The sequence below is a fragment of the Polyodon spathula genome, chromosome 1 (assembly GCF_017654505.1).
Source record: "Polyodon spathula isolate WHYD16114869_AA chromosome 1, ASM1765450v1, whole genome shotgun sequence".
Classification (NCBI taxonomy): domain Eukaryota; kingdom Metazoa; phylum Chordata; class Actinopteri; order Acipenseriformes; family Polyodontidae; genus Polyodon; species Polyodon spathula.
In genome coordinates, this window is record NC_054534.1 from 103,423,056 (window position 1) to 103,447,180 (window position 24,125).

A 24,125-nucleotide genomic window follows, 5' to 3' on the forward strand; every position below is an offset into this window, starting at 1 on the left:
CGCCCTCACAGGTCGGGAGGAAGATTTATCACCAGAACTCATATTTCTGTCACAGTACTCCAGTGTACCCACTAGAGCATCATGGCAGCTAATACTCCAGGTCAAATTTGCTGACACCTGCAAACAGAAGGAACTATCGTTGGTATCTGACTCTCCTTAAAAGCGGTACAAAATGCACTGCCAGGTTTATTTAAAGTGTTTTTTTAGAGTTTTCTAGCAGGTACAGTTTGTGCAATGTCAGTGGTACTAAATATTTTGGGACACCTACAGTGAAGAAAGAGTGTTGTGGGTAGAAAATAGTTTACTTTTGCTGAAGCCTCTGACTGGAACCACTTGCCAGTTACGTTTAGATCAGAGACCTCACACAGTCATTAAAAAAAACAAAAAAACAACTGTTGTACCAGTATATGTCCAAGCCATGTATGTGCACTGTATGATTTTACTGAACTGCTCGTTGAACTGCTGTGTTTTATATCCATGTATTTAATTATTACTGATTGATTGTATTCATGGTGTCTTCTGTTTCTGTTTGTGGAAAACTAAATGTATTGCTTTTGCCAGGACGGCTATGAAAACAAGTTAAATTAGCTCATATGGCTTTCCTGAATAAAGAATTTTCAGATAAATAAAAAAAAAAAAAAAGATATGACTGTGGACACGTGGACTGTAATGAAAATACATATATTTAAATCCGGTACGTATTGTAGCAGTATGTAAAATTCCCTGTTAACGACCCAACAACAAAACAAAATCAAATTCTTGTCCTGCACAGAACTGTGTAAAGCATAAAAGGCAATGCAATTTAGCAAAAGGTTAAAAAAGTGTTTCCAGAATTAACGGAATCCAAAGTCAGTATTCAAGATTGCAGATATAGTGCTTGATAAGGCCCTAATGTCACAGTTCATTTGCAAATGAAAATGCTCAAAAGCAACTAAAGATCACAGATTAAAACAAAAAAAAAATGTAACCACAGTATCAAATTGTTTAAGGATTAATTCGCTTTGTTTTTGGAGCACTTTTGTCACGTGAAATTTGAGGAAATGCTGTGTAATTGCAAAATAAAAACAGTGATTTGCAATGTGAAAAGAAAATAAAAAAAAACACAAGCTGTGGTGGATAAACAAGCGCATTGTAACATTGAAGAGATGGGCTTTGTATCACAAAACTGGTGACTGAGCCAGAAATCATGTGATCAAGTATATATATATATATATATATATATATATATATATATATATATATATATACACACACATACATACACACACACACACACACTGTATTACTTCGAATTAACGCCTCACTCAGATAGGCTTTTTATTAGACGCTGCCCTCGAATAAACGCCGCTCTCAATAAAGAAACAAATGTATTTTTTTTCTACCCCTTCTCAAAAAATAAATAATGAAACATGCAACTCTGGCTGTGTACATGTCCATGCCCCCCTAAGAGACTGCAGCCTTAATCCACCATGTAATACAAACTAATGTACACACACCTTACTAAGCAAATTTAATTTTATGGTAGCCCCGAGAGACAACCCAAGATGAACTACTTACAGCACAGCAGTCTGTCTTTTTTCTTTTCCCCCAGCACAGTTCATTCCCAACACAGCAAGGGATAAACCAAGGTCTGTCTGTTTACCTCAACCTTCAGCTTGGAAGATGAAAACAAACTCAGAGGAACTTAGAGCTTGCCGGTCACTAAGCGCTATCCGAAAGCTGGCTGAAGATAACTTCTTGTAGAGGGTTTAGTTGTTTTGTTTTATATTCAGTTGGAATTTTACTCAGCTATGTCCAAATATAAATAAAATTAAAATATGATAATAAAAAAAAAAAAAAAACACAACAACACTTGCTTACTATCTGTGAGACGATTTAGTTTTGGTTTCTGTTACAGAGAAATTACAAACAAGCAAAACAAATTATAACAGAGTAGGATATATTTCAGTTTTAACAGAAATTAAACCGATACTCAAAAGTTATATTTTTTTGTTAAGAAAAACAACTGTATTACACTCAGCTACTGTTCCCTCTCTTCTTGTCAGACCCCACAGCAACCAAATCATACCCGATTCGCTGGTATAGTACTCCCTTGACCTCTCAACTCCCACCTAATAGGCTCTCGTTAACTGTCAGTAAATATACTGTATTCAAGCCCCCAAAACACACAAGAGTATACTGCTGATCAGAAGCTCTCACTGCACCACTGGCCCTCAATTAAGAGCCATTCTTAACAATTTAAAATAAACATTGCATCGCTAATTCAAATACAGTATATATTATATATGAATACATTTTCATAAGATACCATGTTATCTGTCCTTAGCAAAAGATGTTTTATGCATGCTATAGCAAAAAAGTTCCATATTTATATAAAAAAAAAAAAAAAAAAAAAAAAGTTTACAAAATGTTATCATTCACTTCAAACATTTTAAGCTTGATTGAGACCCTTACAATACAAATGGAAACCACCAGAATGGAAATAGGAAAGTAACAGTCTGTTTCAGAATTACAATAAATCAATGAACCAGGAACAGGAACCAGCAAGCTGTTCAGCTCACAGTGAGACAAAGCAACTAAATGAAGAAATATATGAATTTATCCATAATTCAGGCCTGGGTGAGTAACTTCATACAGGACATGTTGCCTCCTCAACCACCGCAGCTCAACTGAGTTTCAAAAAGATGCCATTCCTACAAACCCCGCCCCTGGGAAACAAGCAACCAATGAAATGAAAGTTACTGCAACCAATTGTAAGACACAGAAGAATAAAAATACAGAATTCTATTGAGATACTTTTTTCATATGAGCCATAGCATATAATCAATATATATGTATATATGTGTGTGTGTTTGTGTGTGTCAGTGCGATTTTACATTTTTAAACTATTTTTATAACAGAAACACATTAACTAGTCCTGGAGTTAAAAAAAAAACAAACAAAAAAACAACAAAAAAAAAAAAAAAAAAAATTCTTCTGTTATTTTGGTTATTCTTGTTTCATATATATATTTGTTTCATATGTGTGTGTGTGTGTATATATATATATATATATATATATATATATATATATATATATATATATATATATATATATATATATATATATATACACACACACACAGAGTACCAGTCAAAAGTTTGAGTACACTTGCTGGAAACTAGTTTTTTTTTTTTCATAATTGACAGCGTTTTACATCGTATATGTTTCTATAAATACTTGAAAACACACGTTATAATATACAAAACAAAATATAAGGAATATCAAAGCAATGTTCAAGAAAACTGAAAATTGTCTCTAAATCTTGGATTCCTCAAAATAGCCACTCTACCTTAACAGCCTCACAAACACAAGGCATTCAGTTAACAAGTTTCAGCAGGAAATCACCCAACATGTCTTTCCAGCTCTTCTGCAGCAATTCCCAGAGATGTAGGGCACTTGTGGCTAGCTTTGCTTTGACTCTTCTGTCCAGTTCGTCCCATACAAGTTCTATGGGATTGAGGTCTGGAGACTGGGCAGGCCAGGTCATTAGATTGAGTTGTCCTTCACTTTCCTTCTTCGCCAGATAGTTCTTGCACAACTGTGAGGTGTGTTTCAGGTCATTATCTTGCTGAAGAATGAAGGATTGCCCAACTAGCCGTAATCCTGATGGAATGGCATGCCTCTGAAGTATGCTATGATAGCCATGCTGGTTGAGCTTGCCATGGACTTGGTAAAGATCACCAACTCTGTCACCAGCAAAGCAACCCCAGATCATGACACTGCCTCCTCCATGCTTGACGGTGGGAACCACACATGCAGAACTCATGTGCTCATCCTCTCTGCCTCTTACAAATACTCGGCGGTTGGACCCAAGTATTTCAAATTTTGATTCATCGGTGCATAAGACCGACTTCCACTCCTCAAACGTTCAGTTTCTGTGTTTTTTGGCCCAGGCAAGTCTCTTGTGACTTGAATGAACTTGTTCTCTGATTCTGAGGTCACCCTTGGCCTGCCTGACCTTGTTCAGTCCTCATGAGTGCCAGTTTCTTCAAATCGTTTGATGGTCTTGGCCACAGCAGTTACAGACACTTGCAAAGTTCTTGCGACTTGTCTTAAAGATTGACCTTCATTTCTTAAAGTAATTACAGACTGTCTTTTTTCTTTGCTTAACTGAGCGTATTTTGCCATTTTCTGCTTCCTTACATTCAGGAATGACAAACTTGTGCCTATGCTACCTATATTTATAGTAGTCATGGACCCTCACCTGTTAACAATAATTGGTGACAAAAGGTTAATTAGGTAACATGCTAGTTAACTCTGGAGAACATCTAACAAAGACACCGTCCCTTTATACTTAGAGCCAGTGTTCTAACACCTTGTTATACACAAGAGGCTTGCTTTGGGTGACCATTTCATTGAATTACAAGATTTACATTTTCATTTAAAAATAAGACTGGTCAAAGTGTTCATGTGATTATCAATATCCCAAGCACTCCACAAATCTGGTTTATGTATGTTTATACAGTTGGCAAGATAATCATGAAAAACCTGGCCAGGTTACTCAAGAAAGCCTGTGTGTGAATGTGTGTTTGAAGTATGCATATAAATGTGTGTCAGGAGATTCTGTAGTCATATTGGCAAAAAGATTTACTGTAATGTCAACATTTACCAAGCAAAACGGTAAATGTCCGAAATAAACATAATGCTTTAGTTCGGACATTTACCGGTAATTCTCAAGAATAACCAAGTGCCTTTGGCTAGTGACAGAATGTCTCGCTTTCACGAGTCCTGTGTAACTCCAAGTGCCACTGGAGTGTATCATGCTGGATTAAGGAAGCAAATATATCTATTTAGTGCATGTATTTGTCGCGGTTTGTGTCGCAACCAAAGTGTGATTTTTCTGTTGAAAACCAAGGTCCTAAATAATTTCAGTGCTGTGAAAATGTATTTGCACCCTGTGTACAAAACATTTCCCTGCTCTTTCCATGAAATGGACTGATGAGGTGAAGCCAGGTGAAAGCTGTGATCAATCAGTGTAGATGAAGGGGAGACAGCTTAAAGGATTTTTAAGTCCTGACACAATTTAGACATGGATTGTGTATATGTGCCATTCAGAGGGTAAATGGGCAAGACAAAAGATTTAAGTGCCTTTGAACGGGGTATGGCAGTAGGTGCCAGGCGTGCCGGAGCGTGTCAAGAACTGCAACGCCGCTATGTTTTTCACGCTCAAGTTTCCCATGTGCATCAATGGTGGTCCACCACCCAAAGGACATCCAGCAACAGCAGGCCAGTGGTTGAAAATAGCTCACTGATGAAAGAAGCCAAAGGAGGTTGACATGAATTGTGCAGAGCAACAGATAGTCAACTGACAGTCCAGTACAACAAGGGTGCCAAAAGACCGATAAAAGAATGCACAACTCGTCGTACCTTGACACTAATGAGGTATGGCAGCCGACAACCTAAGAGAGTTCCACTTCTTTCAGCAAAACACAAGAAACTGCAGTTGCAGTGGGCTAAGGAACGAAAACACTGGACACCGGAGGATTGGAAAAACATTGCCTGGTCTGATGAATACCGGTTCCTGCTGTTTCATGCTGATGGGAGGACTAGGGTATGGAGAAAGCCAAATGAGTACATGCATCCATCATGACACGTGTCAACATTGCAGGCTGGTGGTGGTGGTGGCATTTTCATGGTACACATTGGGCCCCTTGATAAAAATGGAGCAACTTTTGATTGCCACAGGATATCTGAACATCATTTCCAATCAGGTGCATCCCTTCATGGCAGCAATGTATCCATCTGCTAATGGATTTTTTCAGCAGGATAATGCCCCATGCCACAAGGCTAGGATTGTCCAGGAATGATTCCACAAACATGACAGTGAATTCAGTTTACTGCAGTGGCCTGCCCAGTCACCAGATCCCAATCCAATTGAGCATCTGTAGGATGAGACGGAATGAGCAATTCGGAGTAGAGATCCACTACCAGCCAACTTGAGACAATTGTGGGAAGCATTGGAGTCAACATGGGCCAGCATCCCTGTGGAACGCTTTAGACACCTTGTAGAGTCCATGCCCCGACGGATTGAGGCTGCTCTGATGGCAGAAGGTGGTGCAGCTCAGTATTAGGAAGGTGTTCCTAATGTTTTGTACACTCAGTGTATGTATGCATATAACAATGAAACAATTGCCATTGACTAACTTGCTGATGCAGCCAATTACAGCCGCTACACATCCTCATAAAATGAAACATAACAAAATAAAATTAATAATTATTATTTTATTTTTTTTAAAATGTTGCACTGAAATGAGCATATGCAAAAGTAAGCTTGAATCTTTAATCAGTCAGCCAGTTTCACAGACATTACCTTAGTTACCTACAGTAAGTAAACATTAATTAGCCCAGTGACACGCTGACGTGAAATCATATAGAATGTGTGATTTGGAACTTCAATAGGTATTTGGGTGCAGTGTCGTTTGAGTTCGAAAATCCATGTTAAATAAAGGGCCTATAGATTCAACAGTGTTCATATCCTGGCATTGTACTCCTCAGGTCCAGTGCTACAGAAGAGGCTGCTTCAAGTCAAACAGTCCAGTGCCTCCTTTAACTACCTTCCCAACCACCAGGCATGCAGAGGGAGACTTCAGCTGATCGTGGGAGCCTGGTGGGAACAAAGGAATATGCAGTGTTTTAAAACTGGGCTGCCATCATTTGATTGGTTTGTTTACTGGTGAAAACCTGCAAATGTATTGTTTCTTACAGAGCAAAAGCTTTGGATACTCCCTTCCTTGATTCAAATGTTCTTACATTGCACCATAAAAAATATGTAGTGCTAGGAAGAAACTAGACTTTTCACTGTTGAATATTATTCAAATTCAGGATACATCCTGAAACACCCTTTCAGTTTTAAACAGCTGCTGAAATTATAGGCTATTCTGACACACTAATACAGAAGAGAAATAAAAAGGATTAATATTCACCCTGTCATTCACCATATTATATTGAGAGAACTGTGGAGTAAACACATTATATATGATGCGACGTAGTGGCGGACAAGCTCATCTCAAGGTTTTTTTGGTTTGTTTGTTTCTTATTTGACACAATCAAAATTACATTTACTTTCACTGGATCTTAACAATCAGTGAGTTGTTTCAATATGCAAAAAGCACCATGTCTTTTTAGCCGTTTTATCTACCTCATGCAAATGCTGCATTTAAGGTAAGGTTTGTTTTCTGAAACTACATGCATATACATTTTTGACCCTGTTCACAAAATTATCAGGGCTGTTTTAGGTAAAGTATTTTTAAGACTGCTCATAGATTAAACTACAACTCCTCTCTGCCAGCTGAAAGAGGCTTCGTGTAATGCAAACTTGATTTAGTTAATGAGAACAGGCTTAGGAGTCATCCAAAATTATCATCAATTACAGCAAGCGTATTTTTGTGAAGGCAGGCATGGGAATATTTAATATATATATATATATATATATATATATATATATATATATATATATATATATTTTTTTTTTTATCAAAAAGCTTACACTGCTAAGATAATTGTGGATGACCCCTTCAAAAAACAGCCCATAACATTTTGTGAATTGGGCCATTGGTTTGTGCCCATTCAAATAATGTTTGCACATTTAAACATTACTCAGCCTCAGAAGTACAAAATCCACTACTCCAACATGTTCCAGGTTTCTGAATGAACATGTCACATAACACCCCTCAACCCCCCAATTTACATGGAATTTTCTTCTTTCAAATAAATAGGAGTTAAACAAAAACTGGAATAAATGCTTTGAAAATATGCCCCTAAGTGTTAACGACTTTAGGGGGTGAAGGATCTTAATATTGCTGCTCTTCAACTCTGTAATAACCAGTTATGGTTTCCTGATTTACTGATCCACTTATTAACACTTACTAAAAAAAAAACACAACAAGCAAAAAAATTAGAATGTGGCCCCCTGAAAATTTTAGGGCAGCAGCACTAAACCCTGTATCACTTTTCACACCCACTGCACCACCTGCTGGTATACTGTGGCAGTACAATGAGTTAACTGCTGTGGGGATCCTTTGAAAGAGCACAACTGCCCTTACCCAGCATAGTCGCTTGCTTGAGGAATTTATAGCTGGTTTCAAACGTCATCTGCTGCAGTGGAGAAGAGCTGGACTGTATCCCGATTCGACTGAGGGGTTTGTATTCGCCTTCAAAACACATGTAATCAGCCACCAAGGACAGGTGGCGGGGATCCACTTCGATACCTGAAAAGCGTGGGGCAAAACGTTAGTGCACAAAAGTTACTGCTACCACACACAGCCAGCCATTCATTTTAAACCTGGACTCACCGTATACCGCAAACACATCCTTGATCTCCTTCTCAATGACCCGGAGTGCTACCTCGATTCCGTATGTGCCAGCCATGGCGTGGATGTCGTTGGAGTATAGCCGTTTCAGGTCCAAAATCTGATCAAATGTCATGGTAACAAACAAATGTCAATTCAAAACAAGCTGCATCTTTCTGCTAAGTCATGGTTATGGATGATCTTTCAATTCATCCAGACACCAACTTGACGTTTTAAAAAGCACTCAAATGAAGAAAAACAACATTTATACACACACACACACACACACACACACACACACACGCAGTACCAGTCAAAAGTTTGAGTGCACTTGCTGGAAACTAGGTTTTCTTCATAAATGACAATGTTTTACGTCTTATACGTTTCTGTAAATACTTGAAAATGAAAACACATGATACAATATACAAAACAAAACATAAGCAGTATCAAAGCAATGTTCAAGAAAACTGAAAATTGTCTCTAAATCTTGGATTCTTCAAAATAGCCACCTTTTGCCTTAATAACAGCCTCACAAACACGAGGCATTTGTTAACAATTTTCAGCAGGAAATCACCCAACATGTCTTCCCAGCTCTTCTGCAGCAATTCCCAGAGATGTAGGGCACTTGTGGCTAGCTTTGCTTTGACTCTTCTGTCCAGTTCGTCCCATACAAGTTCTATGGGATTGAGGTCTGGAGACTGGGCAGGCCAGGTCATTAGATTGAGTTGTCCTTCACTTTCCTTCTTCGCCAGATAGTTCTTGCACAACTTTGAGGTGTGTTTCGGGTCATTATCTTGCTGAAGAATGAAGGATTGCCCAACTAACCGTAATCCTGATGGAATGGCATGCCTCTGAAGTATGCTATGATAGCCATGCTGGTTGAGCTTGCCATGGACTTGGTAAAGATCACCAACTCTGTCACCAGCAAAGCAACCCCAGACCATGACACTGCCTCCTCCATGCTTGACGGTGGGAACCACACATGCAGAACTCATGTGCTCATCCTCTCTGCCTCTTACAAATACTCGGCGGTTGGACCCAAGTATTTCAAATTTTGATTCATCGGTGCATAAGACCGACTTCCACTCCTCAAATGTCCAGTTTCTGTGCTTTTTGGCACAGGCAGGTCTCTTCCTCTTATTCTGCACTCTTAACAATGGTTTCTTTGCAGCAAAGCAAAGACTCGATACTGAGCACTAAGGCACTTTCAAAAGAACTCTGGGACAAAGTTGTGAAAGGCACAGATCAGAGGATGGGTATTAAAAAATATCAAAGGCCTTGAATATCCCTTGGATCATGGTCAAGACGATCATTAAGAAGAGGATGGTGTATGGCATCACCAAGACCCTGCCTAGATCAGGCCATCCCTCCAAACTGGATGACCGAGCAAGAAGGAGAATGAGCAAGATAGGAGGCTACCAAGAGGCCAATGGCAACTTTGCAAGAGCTACAGACTTTTATGGCAAAGACTGGTCAAAGTGTGCATGTGACAACAATATCCCAAGCACTCCACAAATCTGGTCTGTATGGTAGGGTGGCAAGAAGGAAGCCATTACTCAAGAAAGCCCACCCTGAATCCCGTTTGAAGTATGCACAAAAACACTCGGGAGATTCTGTAGCCACGTGGCAAAAAAGTTTTGTCGTCTGACAAAACTAAAATGGAACTTTTTGGGCTAAATGCAAAGCGTTGTTGGTGCAACCCTAACACCGCGCATCCCCCTAAGAACACAATCCCTACTGTGAAGCAGGTAGCATCACGTTATCGGGATGTTTCTCATCAGCAGGGACTGGGGCACTTGTCAAGATAGAAAGAAAAATGATTGGAGCAAAGTACAGAGGAAAAACTGCTGCCCTCTGCAAGAAATCTGAAACTGGGATGGAAGTTCACCTTTCACCATGACAACGACCCAAAGCACACTGCCAAAGCTACACTGGAGTGGCTAAGGAACAAAAAGACAAAATGTCCTTGAGTGGCCCAGTCAGAGCCCCGACCTAAATCCAATCGAAAATTTGTGGCATGACTTGAAGACTGCTGTCCATCAACACTCCACAAGGAACCTGACAGAGCTTGAACAGTTTTGTAAAGAAGAATGGTCAAATATTGCCAAATCTAGGTGTGCAAAGTTGGTAGAGACCTATCCCAACAGACTCACAGCTGTAATTGCTGCCAAAGGTGCTTCCACCAAGTATTAACTCAGGGGGGTGGAGACTTATCCAATTATAATTTTTCAGTTTTGTATTTTTAATATAATTTTATTCTCAATAAAAACTTTTTTCCCCCTAACCGTGTGGAGTATGGTGTGTAGATAAGTTGAAAAAACATCCTCATTTAAATGCATAAAACTCTGAGGCAGCGACACAACAAAATGTGAAAAAAGTTCAAGGGGGCATAGACTTTCTATAGGCACTGTGTGTGTGTGTGTGTGTATATATATAAAATCAATAATGTACATTTACTTAAAAATGCACTAACAAACACTAGATGGAAATAAGGAAACTCAGAGATCAATTTTAAAATCCCTGATACCAACTCATATACTTGTACAGTTTATCAGCACAACCTCATCAGTACAACAAAACAGGATAACCTAAGCACTGGACAGTAAGATGATCCTGCCGTCTCCAAGTGCCCTGCAGCATCACACTCACCTCTGTGTATTTGAACAGCTCAGGCAGGTTTATCCCTTCAGTGATCAGCATGAGCTCTTTCTCTCCGGTCTTGGTGGTCACATCATTGAGCAGGCAGCGAGTGATGCCTTTAGTCTCGTGCACCACCGCACTGTGAGCCACAGACACCACGAGTGAGGTCAGGTCAAAGTGCATCTTCATAACTGGGAGCTTCAGAGTAATCTGCAACATGTAACAAAACATTCCACTAACTTGCACCTCCAATCAAGCAATACTCACTTGCCTGCTAAACATAACATTTGGCTTAATAAATCAGTTTATTAAGCAGGTATTTAAGGTTAGATTATTGGATTTACTGATGTGGAGTATTTTTCACAGTGGAGTATTTTTTCCCACATTAGACTTGAAGCATTTTTGTTTTTTTTTTTTTTGTTTGTTTTTTTTTTTTTTTAATTATTTTGTCTTTGCCTCTGTGGATTATACTGGGTTAAATTGGGTAGGGAGGATCACCTAGAGCTGTGCTATAGAGCAATGATCAAATACTGGATTTGTATTGGCAGCTCTGTGTGTCAATCACAGTCAGCGTCACGACAGACTGAGGATGTTTGGAATCAATTCCCACAAAGATGACACCGATGTGTATTTTTAATATTACCTGTGTAAGAAGTTATTTTTATATAATAAAATGCAAGCCCAGCATCTATTTTTGGAGTTTGCATAACCTAATAATTAGGTTTGCAAAATACCACCTGGAAATACTCCAATCACACACCCTATAAAAGCCAATAACCTAACTAAGGCCAGTTAATACAAAGAGGAAGGGTCTTGTTGCTGTTATTTTTAAACAGTCATTTTCATTGATCAATGTCAAACAAATTGCATACAAACGAAACTAGCAGAAGTCCTTAATGAAATTGTTTCATTTAATTTTTAATTGTATTTTACAAAGCACCCCATTACAAAACAGCACATTACCATGACAGATTAGTCTAATTACTGTACCTGTATTTGCACCAAAACACAAACACTACCACTACTACTAAAAGTTCAGTCATTCACTGAACATTTAAAATAAACTCAACCGATACATTCATTCAGTTAGTCATTGTCCTTGCTGTTAACTAACCCGTTTTCCAACACTAAATGCTGAACACTGTTTTAGTAACGTTTAGTTTAACTGCAGTGGTTTTACTTTTTTGTATTATTATCAATTTTATTACCTGAACACTTTGTAGTTTCTATTTTTACTCTCTCTATATTTAACCAAATGGTAACCTGTACAGACCTGTTCCCGTAGCTTACCTCACACCAGAGACTGTGTTGTGCGTCGTAGCTGTAGCCCTCAATAGCACTGCTGGACTCCACCACTGCTTTCACTCTCACGTCGTCTGACCCGTCCCTCCGCGTGGTCCGTCTAGTAGCAGAGGCAGCAGCCCCCTGCTCATCCTCATGGTCTTCTTCCTCCTCGTCCAGCTGCCTCGGAGAGGAAGAGCCCTCTTCTGCGTCATCCTCCTTCTCTTCCTCCTCACTCTCATAGTCAACCTGCAAGTAGCAGCACAGACCGGTTAAACATGGAACTGGAAACAGTTCTTGGGATCAAAATGGAAGTCAGTGTGATCCAAGCATTTTAAAAACCATTAAGTTACAACAGCGTCTGTGATTTGGTACAACAAATGGCCTGAATATCTGTACAAATTGATCTTTTTCAGGGGATTTCTGCTCTGTTTGTGCAGGTTTACCTCCTCCTCCTGCTTCTCTTTCCGCTTGGCATCCGAGGCGTCTGCGTCTCCCTCCTCTGCCTCTGCATCGACAATCTTTCCTTCCTCTTGAACCTCAGCATCACCGTCATCCTGCAACTGCACAGCACAGAACAAGGGCAAGCCCAGACACACATAGGGAGAGGTTAATAACCAAAAACAAGAACAAAAGAAATGAAGAAAGAGAAATAAAGAAGAGAGAGAATGAAATCATGGAGAAAGAAACAATGCTCGAAAGAATAAAAAAATAAGCACGAACAAGGTAACCCTATAAGGGTAGGCTACAGATAAAAATCTACATTTGCACACAAAGTGATTTTCACACAAACACTAACATACAGTATATATTGTAATAACCCACAGCAGAGCCCAGACAGGAGAGTTTGCTTCATTCAGCCTCACCTGTTTTTCTAGCGATTCCCCAGAATCACGGTCCAAATCTTTCTGTGTCACCTTGCGAGTGTTCACAGTTTTGAAATAGGACACTTTTGAGCTCTTCCTCTTGATTGCTTCTAGCAGGATCTTAAAGAACCTTGTGTTTAGACATGAAAAATAAAACTACTTTCAAATCAAAAGAACAGCTATTTAAAGGCAAGGCCAATTTAACACTTAAGCGTACTGTCAAAAGCTACTTGGGTAAACAATAGCAATTACCTCACCCTTTGGTGACAAGCAGGATGAGTCATCATCAGCACCTCTACACTGGGAGCTGGGTTCAAAATGCTGACTTCACCCAAAGCCCCACATTTCTTCATTGTTGAGAACCTCTTACAGTTACAGAATATTACCTCAGCTCCAGTCACATCTAGTGGTGAATGAGTCCTAATTGCAGTAGAATGCATAGCTACAAGACTTAATTGTTATTTGTTATTTTTAACTGGTACTGTGCTTTTGTAAGTCACTGCAGTCCTGCAATAGAACACTAGAACAAAACACATTTATAGGCCTTCCCCCCCCCCCCCTTCCAAATATCACATTTGTGTATTTGGGCAGCTTTCTCACAGGTAGAGCACCAAACAGCACACACACCAGTGATGCAAGAGATAAGGATATTTTTCTTTTGAGGAAAAAAAAAAGATCCTTGTGTACCTGTTCTCCATGTAGTGCAGAATCTGCTCTGGGGTCAGGCACTTCTCCTTCTCATAACGCTCGTGGGGCAGGAAGTGAAAAGTGAGCCGATAGGCACGGAACTTGGTCAGCGTCCCCTCAACTCTGAATGACTCTTCAACATCGACTTTGTGTAAAACCTGACAAAGAGGGTAAAGAATAACTCAACCTTTATCCATTGCCAGCAGTCAGTACAAGGATATAATTAGCATGGGCATTTATTTATTATTATTATTACTATTATTTGTATACTGTACCTGTCAGTTAACAGCTACTGAAAACTTTATTCGTCTTGAAAAAAGGCATAAGGAACAATGTTCTAAGGTACATGCCTCAAACCCAAACTCAAACCCAGGATTTTAAAAAGTGTGATTGAAGACAGTTAAATACAGACCTCTGAAAGGCACACCTTGGTCAGGTACTTCTTCAGCTTTTTCACCCTCTTCAGCGCTTTCGTAGTGTTTAGTACTGGAACACTTATCATTGGCGTCTTGATGTTAGAACTTGCAACCATCAGGATTTCACGCAACCTTTAACACAGAGGGATCACAAAAGCCACAAAAAATAATAACATGAATTCACAGGAGAAAAGTACAAGCAGTCAACATTTTTTTTTTTCAAGAATCCCTGGTTTATTAAACTCCTAACTGTAATTGATGAAAACATTATACATCCAGTTTCTATCTTTCTAGTGAGCCTTGCTTTCCTGCACACAGGGAAGTGCTCGCCCTACATCACCCAGACATTAAAGCAAATTGAACAGTGGGAAATATAGAACAAGTGAAAAACTGCTTTGCTACCTTGGGATACCAAGTGTGACGTTCATCTCTCCTCTGCCGGCAAAGTGAAATGTGTTGAGGGTCATCTGAGTTGAGGGCTCCCCTATACTCTGAGCAGCCAGCAGCCCCACAGCCTCCCCAGGGTCACACAATGCTCTCTGCCACTTCAGATGAAGCAGCGTCTGCAACCTGGGGACCAAGGACAAGGGCCAGGGCAAGCATTATAACCAAGAGTCTGTGCAATTTGAACAACGTGGTGGTTACAACTAACTTTTGGGTACATAAAAGGTACACATGTTCATGATCTCAATGGTGACGATGGTACTGATTGTTAAGAGCAAAGTCATTTGTCTCAATGGCCTGATCAGTAGATGCTTAATGCTACAAATGTTACAAAGATCACAATGTGAAATAACCACATTTCCTTTTCCTGAGACAAACAAGTTTAAAAAAAAAATAAAAATAACAAGGGCACTATTTTAGAGCAAGTTGCTCAGGAAAACTTTCAGAGAGAAATAAAACAATTATAATTAATTTTAAATTATTGTTCCGATTAATTATTTGCTATTTATTTATTTTTTTTTATCATTAAAATGATTTTATTCCTAAAAACAGTACAGACTGGAATTCAGTATTTCGATCAGACTACGTACCGGTCCAAAGACAGTTCTTCATTGCCGTAGCTGTTGCTTTGCCTGGGATCATAGTTTGCCATGTACTTCTCCACAATGGCATCGAAGGTTTCGGAAACCGAGCCAAAGGAAATGTCTGGCCGATGGACCGCCAGGCAGGGGTCAGGGCAGCGAGTGGCCTTCTTCAAGTATTTGTGCTGGCTCTTCTCATCCATCGTATACCATGTCTCCAGCAACTGCAGGGAGAGTGTGGGGGAGGCATGGGTTACAGACTACAACACATGGAATTATGTGAATTCATCTACGCTAAAGTCATCCCCTTTTTTTCTGGTGTACATATTATTTTAATTGCTAGACAACCGCAGAGCAAGGATTCACAACTTAAAGATTCTTACATAGGCATGACAAAATAAAATAAAGCTCTACATTTCTAACACAAACTAAATATCTGTAGGCCGTATCATTTACAAACAGAATTTGTCTCCTTAGCCTAAAAACATTTTAACAGGGGCTGTCACTTTTAAGATCAGTAGACTAGATCCCATTACTCTTACATAATACAACATCACCAGCACAACTTAATTCTATACCAGAAGACAACATGTAATCGGTAAGGGACTTGTGTAGATGGTGCTGTGTCAAAGAGGGGGAAGAAAAAGCTCATTTAAGCCAGATTTTTACCTACAATTAAATAAAATAAAGATTTTTTTTGGGGGGGTGGGGATTTGTTAACTGCGATCTTAGTGTGTCGTTTCAACTATGACTTGCAATTGCAGGGAATTGTAGCGCTCACTGAAGCTGCCTTGATCCCTAACTACAATGGGCAGTACCTGCTGTGAGGCGGGGTCTCTGCCGCTTACAAGCCCCTCTGGGAGACTGAGTTTCTTGATCGAGGCCCGTTTCTTCTCAGAGTACAGCAGGAAGCCTCCGTTCCGGGGGGAGGGCCTCTCTTGTTTGCCTTTCCATTTCTTAATGGCTTTAAAGTGCTTATGTGCAACTTCAGGTTTCATTTTAGCCAAGACCTCATCTAAATGTTTAGATTTCTTGATTACCTATGAATAAATTAAAAATTATAATAAAACATCACAAACACAGAAACTCATCTCATAACCCTAAAGTAAATGAGATCTTGCAGCGAATTAAAAAAAAAAAAAAAACACACAACAGGATAAACCTTCAATGGCACACAGAGCACTGACTAGGTTGTCATGGGACAGTGATATTGTCCACAGTTAGACCATTTTCTAGGACTGCTTCTTTACTGCATTGTGCAAAGCTGTCTCTCACCTCATAGTTGTCCATGATGAATGGGAACTGGCTGGGCTGGAGGAACTGTGTCTTGGGGACATCCAGCCCATCCTCCCCATAGAGGAACTGGACCACACTGCCATCGCTGTCCCGCACACTCAGGTCGTACTGAACCACCAGACCCTCCAAGTGCTTGATGATGCACCTGCCAGGGAATTACAGGGCAAGAAGTGAACTACAGGAATCCAATGAACTCGGCACAATCCAGGATCACCTTAGAGTTGTGCAGTGAATGGTTTTCCCAACAACAAATACTTTTACACGCACAGGAAAGTTCTGAACATCTAGATCCAAAATAGTGACGACTGCAGGCCATTGCTACAAATACCCAATATGATCATCGTTCGCACATCCATCCCTGGGTAACATGAGTTTTACATGCACAGGAATGTTGTAGGACCTACCTTTGCAGGTACCCCGAGCGACTGGTTTTTACAGCAGTATCTACCAGGCCTTCTCTACCAGCCATGCAATGGAAAAAGAACTCCTGGAACACAATAAGACAAAAACAACACCTCACACCTAAAACAATGCGACAGATTGTCAATACATACAAACTGGCTGTAATAGTGTACAGACAGCTGTCTCTTACTTACAGGTGGTTTAATGCCTGTGAGGAACCTGCCTGACACAAACCCCCCTGATCGGGGGGAAATGTCATAGGGCTGGAAGCAGGGCAGGGATTTCCCAGAGGGCATCAGTGGAGGTCTGCGGCCTTCCAATTCAATCTGTCCCAGCAGGCAGGAAATCTAAAAACACACGACAAACCAGAGACAATCATATTGCATTACAGCACAGGCGATGAACTGTGTGAATGACCTACCACCAGAAAGACTATTTATTTATTTATTAATTACTGTTATATGCAAAAAAAGATGGACTGTTGTCAAACACTATCAATTATTTGTTAATTTGGCAGACGCCTTTATCCAAGGTGACTTACAGGTGTTACGGGTCAGTGAAGGGTTACAATGCAAGCCTAATCTTTAAATACAGTGTAGTTTACAGTAAGTGCAAATAATACTATTAAAACACAATATGAACTAGGATGGAACAAGTTAAGATTACAATGCGTTACATCTACAATTATAAAGATCGTCATGTTAAGTGACTAACTGTACTACTTTTGAAAAATGTTTCATGATGTGTTACATCATGAAACATTTTTCAAAAGTAGTACAGCTTTTTAGTAACTTAAATGAATGAAGTGGAAACATTACTAACCCATTAGGAGTATATCTGACTCCCAGCTGTAATACACAGTATGGAACTCTAATAACAGTACTGGGAGTAGGCTTACCTGCATGGTGTTGACGGTTGACCCCTTGGCTCCTGACTGCACCATCATCTGGAGGTTATTCTCTGGGAAATTTCTATGAAGACCCAGAGGCATGCACACCTGCCCATCAGAAATACCAGCATTACAGACAAACTCATAAGTGGTGCCCAGTACGCTAAAGTAGCTCAAGCACCTTTTCATCAACTGTAAAGGCAACTATGTTAGAATCTATTACTATTATAATGATCTGCTGATCCTGGATTCTTAACTTTAGCATTTGACACAATCTTCTTATTCATTTATACATTACTAAATGTTACTTACTGAGGATTAGTCCATTGACATGGACACACCTTGTTCACAGGGTAATCCTGTACCAGTTCTCCCCACTCTCTAACACAAGCACTGTGCAGTTGTTGAGCTCTGTGAACCAACCTTGTTGATGTCATTGCTGACTTGGTTGGCCTGCTCCTTGAACTTCAGGTCCACCATGTTGAAGTCTCGCTGGTCTTTGTTGAGGTGGGCATCCTGCCACTTGTCTCTGGCCTCGATGACCGTGGCTGTATCAGGGAGATTGAACGCTGCTCGAACTGCCTGCAAAAGGACAACGATAAAAAAAAAAGAAAAAAACACAACATTTTAAAAATCAGATGTGTATGTATAACAAACTATGGATGCATAAAGGCTTTAAAATGTAAGCAACCACTTAGGGAACTGCATTAATGACACATTACCTTGCTTCCACATTTGGTAGACTCTGCAATGATCTTTTGTCTTTTCACATTAGCTTTTGGTTTTACCAAAATGTCTTCAACACCTACAGAGAAAAATAAATAAATAAATGAATAAATCAACCAAGCATTCCATAAACTAGTAGCCTTCCTAAGCCGATGCGCTACTGTTCAAAAGGAGCTCCAAAATATACAAACAGCCATCTGACAGAACTGTTCCCAAATACTAAAAAAAATAAAAACAGAAACCCATTGTTTCGCAGTAAGGGGTCAATAAATCACCAACAGGATTAATATGGAGTTACAGTGCTACCCCGTTATAACACGGTTGTCAGGGTCCATAATTGGAGTGTTATTTGTGTTTCGCTTTATAAGGAATGTAATTGTAGCGTACTGTGGAAAATAAAGAAAGGAGACACACACTGTGTAGATACTTGAATACATGGTGTACTGGGACGGTTATTCCTGGCCCCTGTCAGCCTGGGCCACACCAAAAACAACAAACATTCACACAGCAGCTTGTATGACTCGGCTGTCTGCATTGATGTGGGCTTTCATGTTACCGCCTACCCTGACATCAATCAATCCCAGCTGAGGCAAGCTTACCGCTTCCCTGCTTATTCCACCAGTTTAAGGTTTACACCACTCTTTTAAATTGTATATTTTTTATAATATTGTAAACTGTAAATAAATAACACAGAATCCAAGGACATTCACACACACTTGTACTGTTTCATACTTGTTTGGTAACATTAACGGACAGTTTGTTTTTAAAATAAATACAGTTCAAGCACACCCGCTTTATAAGTGCTGTATGTCTCAGTTTCAACTTAAGTGGATTTTAATATGGCAATGTAAAACAACAATAAAACCCAATGTTTGTGAGTCAAATTGCATTATGGGGGAAATGGAAGCCATGACCTTACCGTGATATAACTGATTCCACACTATAATTGGTCATGTTATAACAAGGTAGCTCCATATGCGCCACCTGATAGACCACTAGCACAGATCCCATTATTCAGGAATGACAATGAACTTTGGTCACAAACACTTGAAATATGCATTGTAAAAAAAAGACGTGCAGGCAGATGGTTTTTGCACTACCACAGCACTCTTATCTAAAGTGCTGTACACACAGGGCTGAGTCCCTCACCCATTGTGAAGCCCCTGTAGAGCTGCAGGTAGGCTGTGAAAAGACGAGCCAGGCAGGTCAGCAGCTTGCCGCTGGTCTCCCCTCCATACAGCTCATAGCAGCAGTGGACCAGGCCATAGACAGAGCTACCATAGTGAGCCTTGTCCAGAACACCACAGAGCAGCTCTCCATCTCGGATTATCACCTGTAACAACAGGAACAGCACTTCAGGAAGGCAAAGAAGGAGCTATCACAGCTTTTAATTAGAGGAACTTAATTAGATACACCTAACTTTGTGGGTAATCAAACAGCGTCAACCTGCCATACAACAGGATTCAACAGGAGAATTTATGCTTACATTAACATTCAGAGCTGTAAACATTTTATTCCTCTTATAAATGGAAAAAAAGGCAGCGTTAACTTGGCTCTGGCGCAAAAGTAAACTGCTGGTAAATATTTAAAAAAAAAAAAAGCCTTTTGTTTTTATCATGTCAAGAGTAAATAAACTGTGGCAGCTGTGTGGTAGATACCACTATCAACAAAGAGGTACCTCTGCTGGTTAAAACAAGAACAGCATGTCCCCAGTCCTGCTCACGTTTACTGCAATACACTCCCTAATCGGGTGAGGATGAAGCCCCTGTCCAGGTTGATTACGCAGTTGTTTTACCTTGGACTCGCTCATGGAGTCAGGATTGTAGCCTGGAACAGGGCGAGGCCACTCCTTAATCCAGGCCTTGCCTGGAATCTTGGCCTTTCCCATCAGGTTCAGAGGGATTTGGTGTTCTGGGATTACGTTTCTCAACAACGTAGAAACAACCTTGAAAGGAAATGTGCGTTAGAATGAACAACTGTAGTAGAAGTAGAGTCTCCCATTTACTTGAGTGATGTGTCTGCCAGAGACACCGGTCTTACTTGTTTCCCTGTCCACAGTGGATAGGGCTTGACAATGGCAGGAGGAAGCATCTTTACTTTGCCCCTCTTATCTGTCAACCCTCGGTATACCAGCTCCATGTACTGATCTCGGGTGAAGAAGCAGCCACGGATCGTCATGCCTGTTCCCGAGACCATGTGATCCTGGATCAGGCCTGCCAGGGGTTTGCCATCCTGGAAAAGAGGGGAGAGGAAAAGAGGAGTACATTATGAGGGGAACATAAAACAAGACAGACAAGAAAGAGCGAGGATTAGGTGGGGTCTGTCGGTAGATACAGAGGCAGCACAAATATTTGTATAACCTTAACAGGAACCCACGGGTCAATTATCTCCCAGGTTGTGATTCTGAGCAGAGAAACCGCTGGAGGCTGGCGTGATTTGGTTAGCACTAGGGCTGTGTTCGAAGGCTCACTCACTAGCCAGGAATTTCTAAACCTTTGAAGGTTTGTCAGGCAGTATTCATGCACTTTCAAATGTTTTTCTTTTTTTTATGTCTTAACAAAAATCATTTGACAATAATACTATAAATCACACATTAAATGTCACTCGCATGCAAAATACTACCGTTTGACTTGTATAATGCCCATTACTTGAACAAACATTGTATAGTTATTGGTAGCACCTCTTCATGGTGCTGCTGCTGTGCATTGGAACAGGTTATAATGCCAAAGCACTGGGTGAGTACCTATAGCAGCTGTATTGCTTCAGTGAAAGATGTACAGAATACCTAGTGTACAAGACATTGTTAGAGAAGTGTTATGGTCGAATAAATACGAAACATAAAACATACGGCAACACTATTTTAAGTTTGAAACTTGAGCACCGCACCCCCCCCCCCCCCATATTTTACACAAAAGCACATTCAACTATTAAACAAAACAAATAAGATACATTTTTATTGCTTTATTGTGAATTTTTTTTTTTATTAAACAATAAACTGTTAATTTTGCATTACGCTTACATTACATTGTCTCCTTAGTTCTTTTCATCATAAGCATTTATTTTTATTTTTATTGTGTGTTAGTTTGGATCGCAAAATTGCTTACTTGAAAATGATGAGACCACTCCCCACATATTTTTACAGCAGGTGTAAAAACTCAGTACTAAAATCGCTTTACAGGGCAAAGTGTGATTGCTCCCACCTAGCTACCCGCAATCAGGTGTTAAATGCCTTTGCCTTAGCGTTGGTGCCATTTGGCCCCCATCTAACTCTGGTACATGGACCACTGCATCCTGCAAAATGTCCTTTATCACTGCAGTGGGTAAATTAACATAACAGTGCTCACAGTGCTGTCAAGGCTGCCCTCACCTTAGGAACCAAGTACTGCTGGTCAGTGCTGGCGAGGATATAGGCCTCAGCCCGGCCGAGCTCGCTCTGAGGGAAGTGTGCGTTCATCTCGTCCCCGTCGAAGTCAGCGTTGTAGGCCTTGCAGTTAGCGTAGTGCAGCCGCAGCACCTTCTCCCCGGGCAGGATGCGGGCGCGATGGGCCTGGATGGAGGGTCTGTGCAGGGTGGGCTGGCGGTTCAACAGAAGCACATCCCCATTCTTTATGTGCCGGTTCACCTTTCATCAAGAAAGAAAAGGGGGCAAAAGAAACAACTCATTTCTATACTCCTGCAAGATTTGTATTATTATTATTATTATATATTTTTTCCAATACATAAAACATATTTAAGAAGTATAGGGCACTGCCCTTCAGCATCAAATAGGTAGCAGACTAAACAAAGAATTCACTTGTTTGTTTTTTAATCCAGGATAGCCCTTGTGACATGCAATATTATCTCCAATGCTACTTTACTAATGTTTTTATTTCTTTGTTTGAGGCACTGTAAAAATAAAACACAGAACAATGTGGAGAGACAAAAAAAAAAAAAACACACTGACGAAGCTGCTAAACAGTAAGTAGAGGGCTTCAGAAAAATATAGCGTTTCACGTCCCAACATGTTACAACTTTTTAAATAATGTACCTGAATTTGCTTTCATTGTTAACATCCTGATAACCTTTTTACACTGTCAAAAGTCTGTTTCAAAGCTCTTTTCAAAATGTCCTCTCTAGTGCACTGATAGCAGGTAACAGCAAGAACGATCCATGTGGTACAGAAAAGAAAGGCCAGAGCACTTTGTAAGTTATAAGTGTAAAAAGTTGTCAGGATGTTAACAATGAAAAGAAATTCCATTTATAACAATTATTTAAACGGTTGTATCAGCACCTGGGGACGTGCAACACTATATTTTTCAGAGCCCCGCGACTCACTCCAACGTCTGCCTGTATAACACGGAGGTTTGCACCCCACTGTCAGCCTCACTCACAACTTTCATGGCCATTTTCTGGTTCCCATTGGAGGGTGTGAGAAGCTGCTTGGCGACGGCCTCTCTCTGGGTCTTGTTGGAGGCATTGAGGATGGTGCGAGACCCATCCTCGTTGATCACCATGGAGGCTCCTGGGTGGATGTTGGGGCCGTTGATCACAGCCTGCCTCAGCTCCTGCACGTTCCAGGGGGTGACAGGCTGAGGAAATGTCAGCTTGGTGGCAAACACCTGAAGAGGGAGGAGGGGGTGAATTACCATTCTATTTTAACTCTATTAATCAGGTTGTTCATAGGGCCTTGCAGCACTGATACACTGAATCAATGCAGACCAAGCATACTACTTCACACCTACCGTGTTCAACAAGTGAAAAAGCGCCAAATTTTGAACCCATTAATTACCAAATTAACTTATTTGAAAAAATAAATAAATAAATAAATAAATAAATAAATAAATAAATAAATAATCTGAACACACTGTATTTATTTAATTTGATACGTGACATTTAGACGTAACTTTTGCGGTTAACAAAATCAGGAGAAAGTTATAACAATATAGTCAGAGACAATTTAAAAAACAGGGAGATAGGTGCCAGTTTAAAATGCTCCAACAAAACTACAAAAGCAACCTGACCTCAAATGGGGACAATGGCATTTAATGGGGTTTGAATCAGATAATTGTTATACAGCCTGTGTGAAACAGTGAATTTGTGCCTGTGGTTTTCCACTGCCAATCTTTCACAAGCTCACGGAAATTAGACAACATTAACAGTGCCCTCTCCTAATACTTTGACTAAGACTATATTGAGAGGGAATAAAGTTGGGATGGGCAACAAAACCCACTAAAACCCTATGGCGAGCCACACATTTTTTTGAGGCTACACTGCCTTACTGAAATATGTTTTCTCCAATACAACACGTTAAAAGGACAGCTAACTGTGTATTACTGTGTAACACTGAAGTGTTCTTAAATATAAAAGCTATTTAATACAACCTTTTAAACACAAAACTAAAAACTGCTTAAATATACATTTCTTACTAACCTCGTTACAGTGTGCAAAAGAGCAGGAGATTAATAAATAAAACTAACAAAAAATAAAACATCTTCATGTCCCTGCTACTTCTCACTGTTACAGCATTTTGTCCGTCAGTGTGAAACCTGAGGGCAAGCCTGCTTGTGCACTATTTCAATTTCAGTGCA

At 40.1% G+C, this 24,125-nt stretch overlaps 1 protein-coding gene across 1 annotated transcript in view; it reads right to left on the reverse strand.

The window, feature by feature from the left end:
• Positions 1-6,249: 6,249 nt before the first annotated feature.
• polr1a (RNA polymerase I subunit A) overlaps positions 6,250-24,125 on the reverse strand; it is a 30,081-nt gene continuing 12,205 nt past the window's right edge. The window contains exons 12-34 of the mRNA XM_041268601.1: positions 22,929-23,156; positions 21,926-22,180; positions 20,599-20,790; positions 20,354-20,503; positions 19,708-19,891; positions 18,555-18,637; positions 18,256-18,414; positions 17,842-17,940; positions 17,138-17,290; positions 16,946-17,028; positions 16,521-16,686; positions 16,064-16,285; positions 15,255-15,469; positions 14,623-14,790; positions 14,217-14,352; positions 13,805-13,962; positions 13,118-13,247; positions 12,698-12,814; positions 12,261-12,500; positions 10,980-11,180; positions 8,334-8,451; positions 8,085-8,249; positions 6,250-6,646 (exon numbers count right to left, since the gene is read on the reverse strand). Of these exons, the coding sequence (XP_041124535.1) occupies positions 6,546-6,646; positions 8,085-8,249; positions 8,334-8,451; positions 10,980-11,180; positions 12,261-12,500; positions 12,698-12,814; positions 13,118-13,247; positions 13,805-13,962; positions 14,217-14,352; positions 14,623-14,790; positions 15,255-15,469; positions 16,064-16,285; positions 16,521-16,686; positions 16,946-17,028; positions 17,138-17,290; positions 17,842-17,940; positions 18,256-18,414; positions 18,555-18,637; positions 19,708-19,891; positions 20,354-20,503; positions 20,599-20,790; positions 21,926-22,180; positions 22,929-23,156 (3,723 nt within the window). The 3' untranslated portion in view covers positions 6,250-6,545. The remainder of the gene's footprint in view (positions 6,647-8,084; positions 8,250-8,333; positions 8,452-10,979; positions 11,181-12,260; positions 12,501-12,697; positions 12,815-13,117; positions 13,248-13,804; positions 13,963-14,216; positions 14,353-14,622; positions 14,791-15,254; positions 15,470-16,063; positions 16,286-16,520; positions 16,687-16,945; positions 17,029-17,137; positions 17,291-17,841; positions 17,941-18,255; positions 18,415-18,554; positions 18,638-19,707; positions 19,892-20,353; positions 20,504-20,598; positions 20,791-21,925; positions 22,181-22,928; positions 23,157-24,125) is intronic.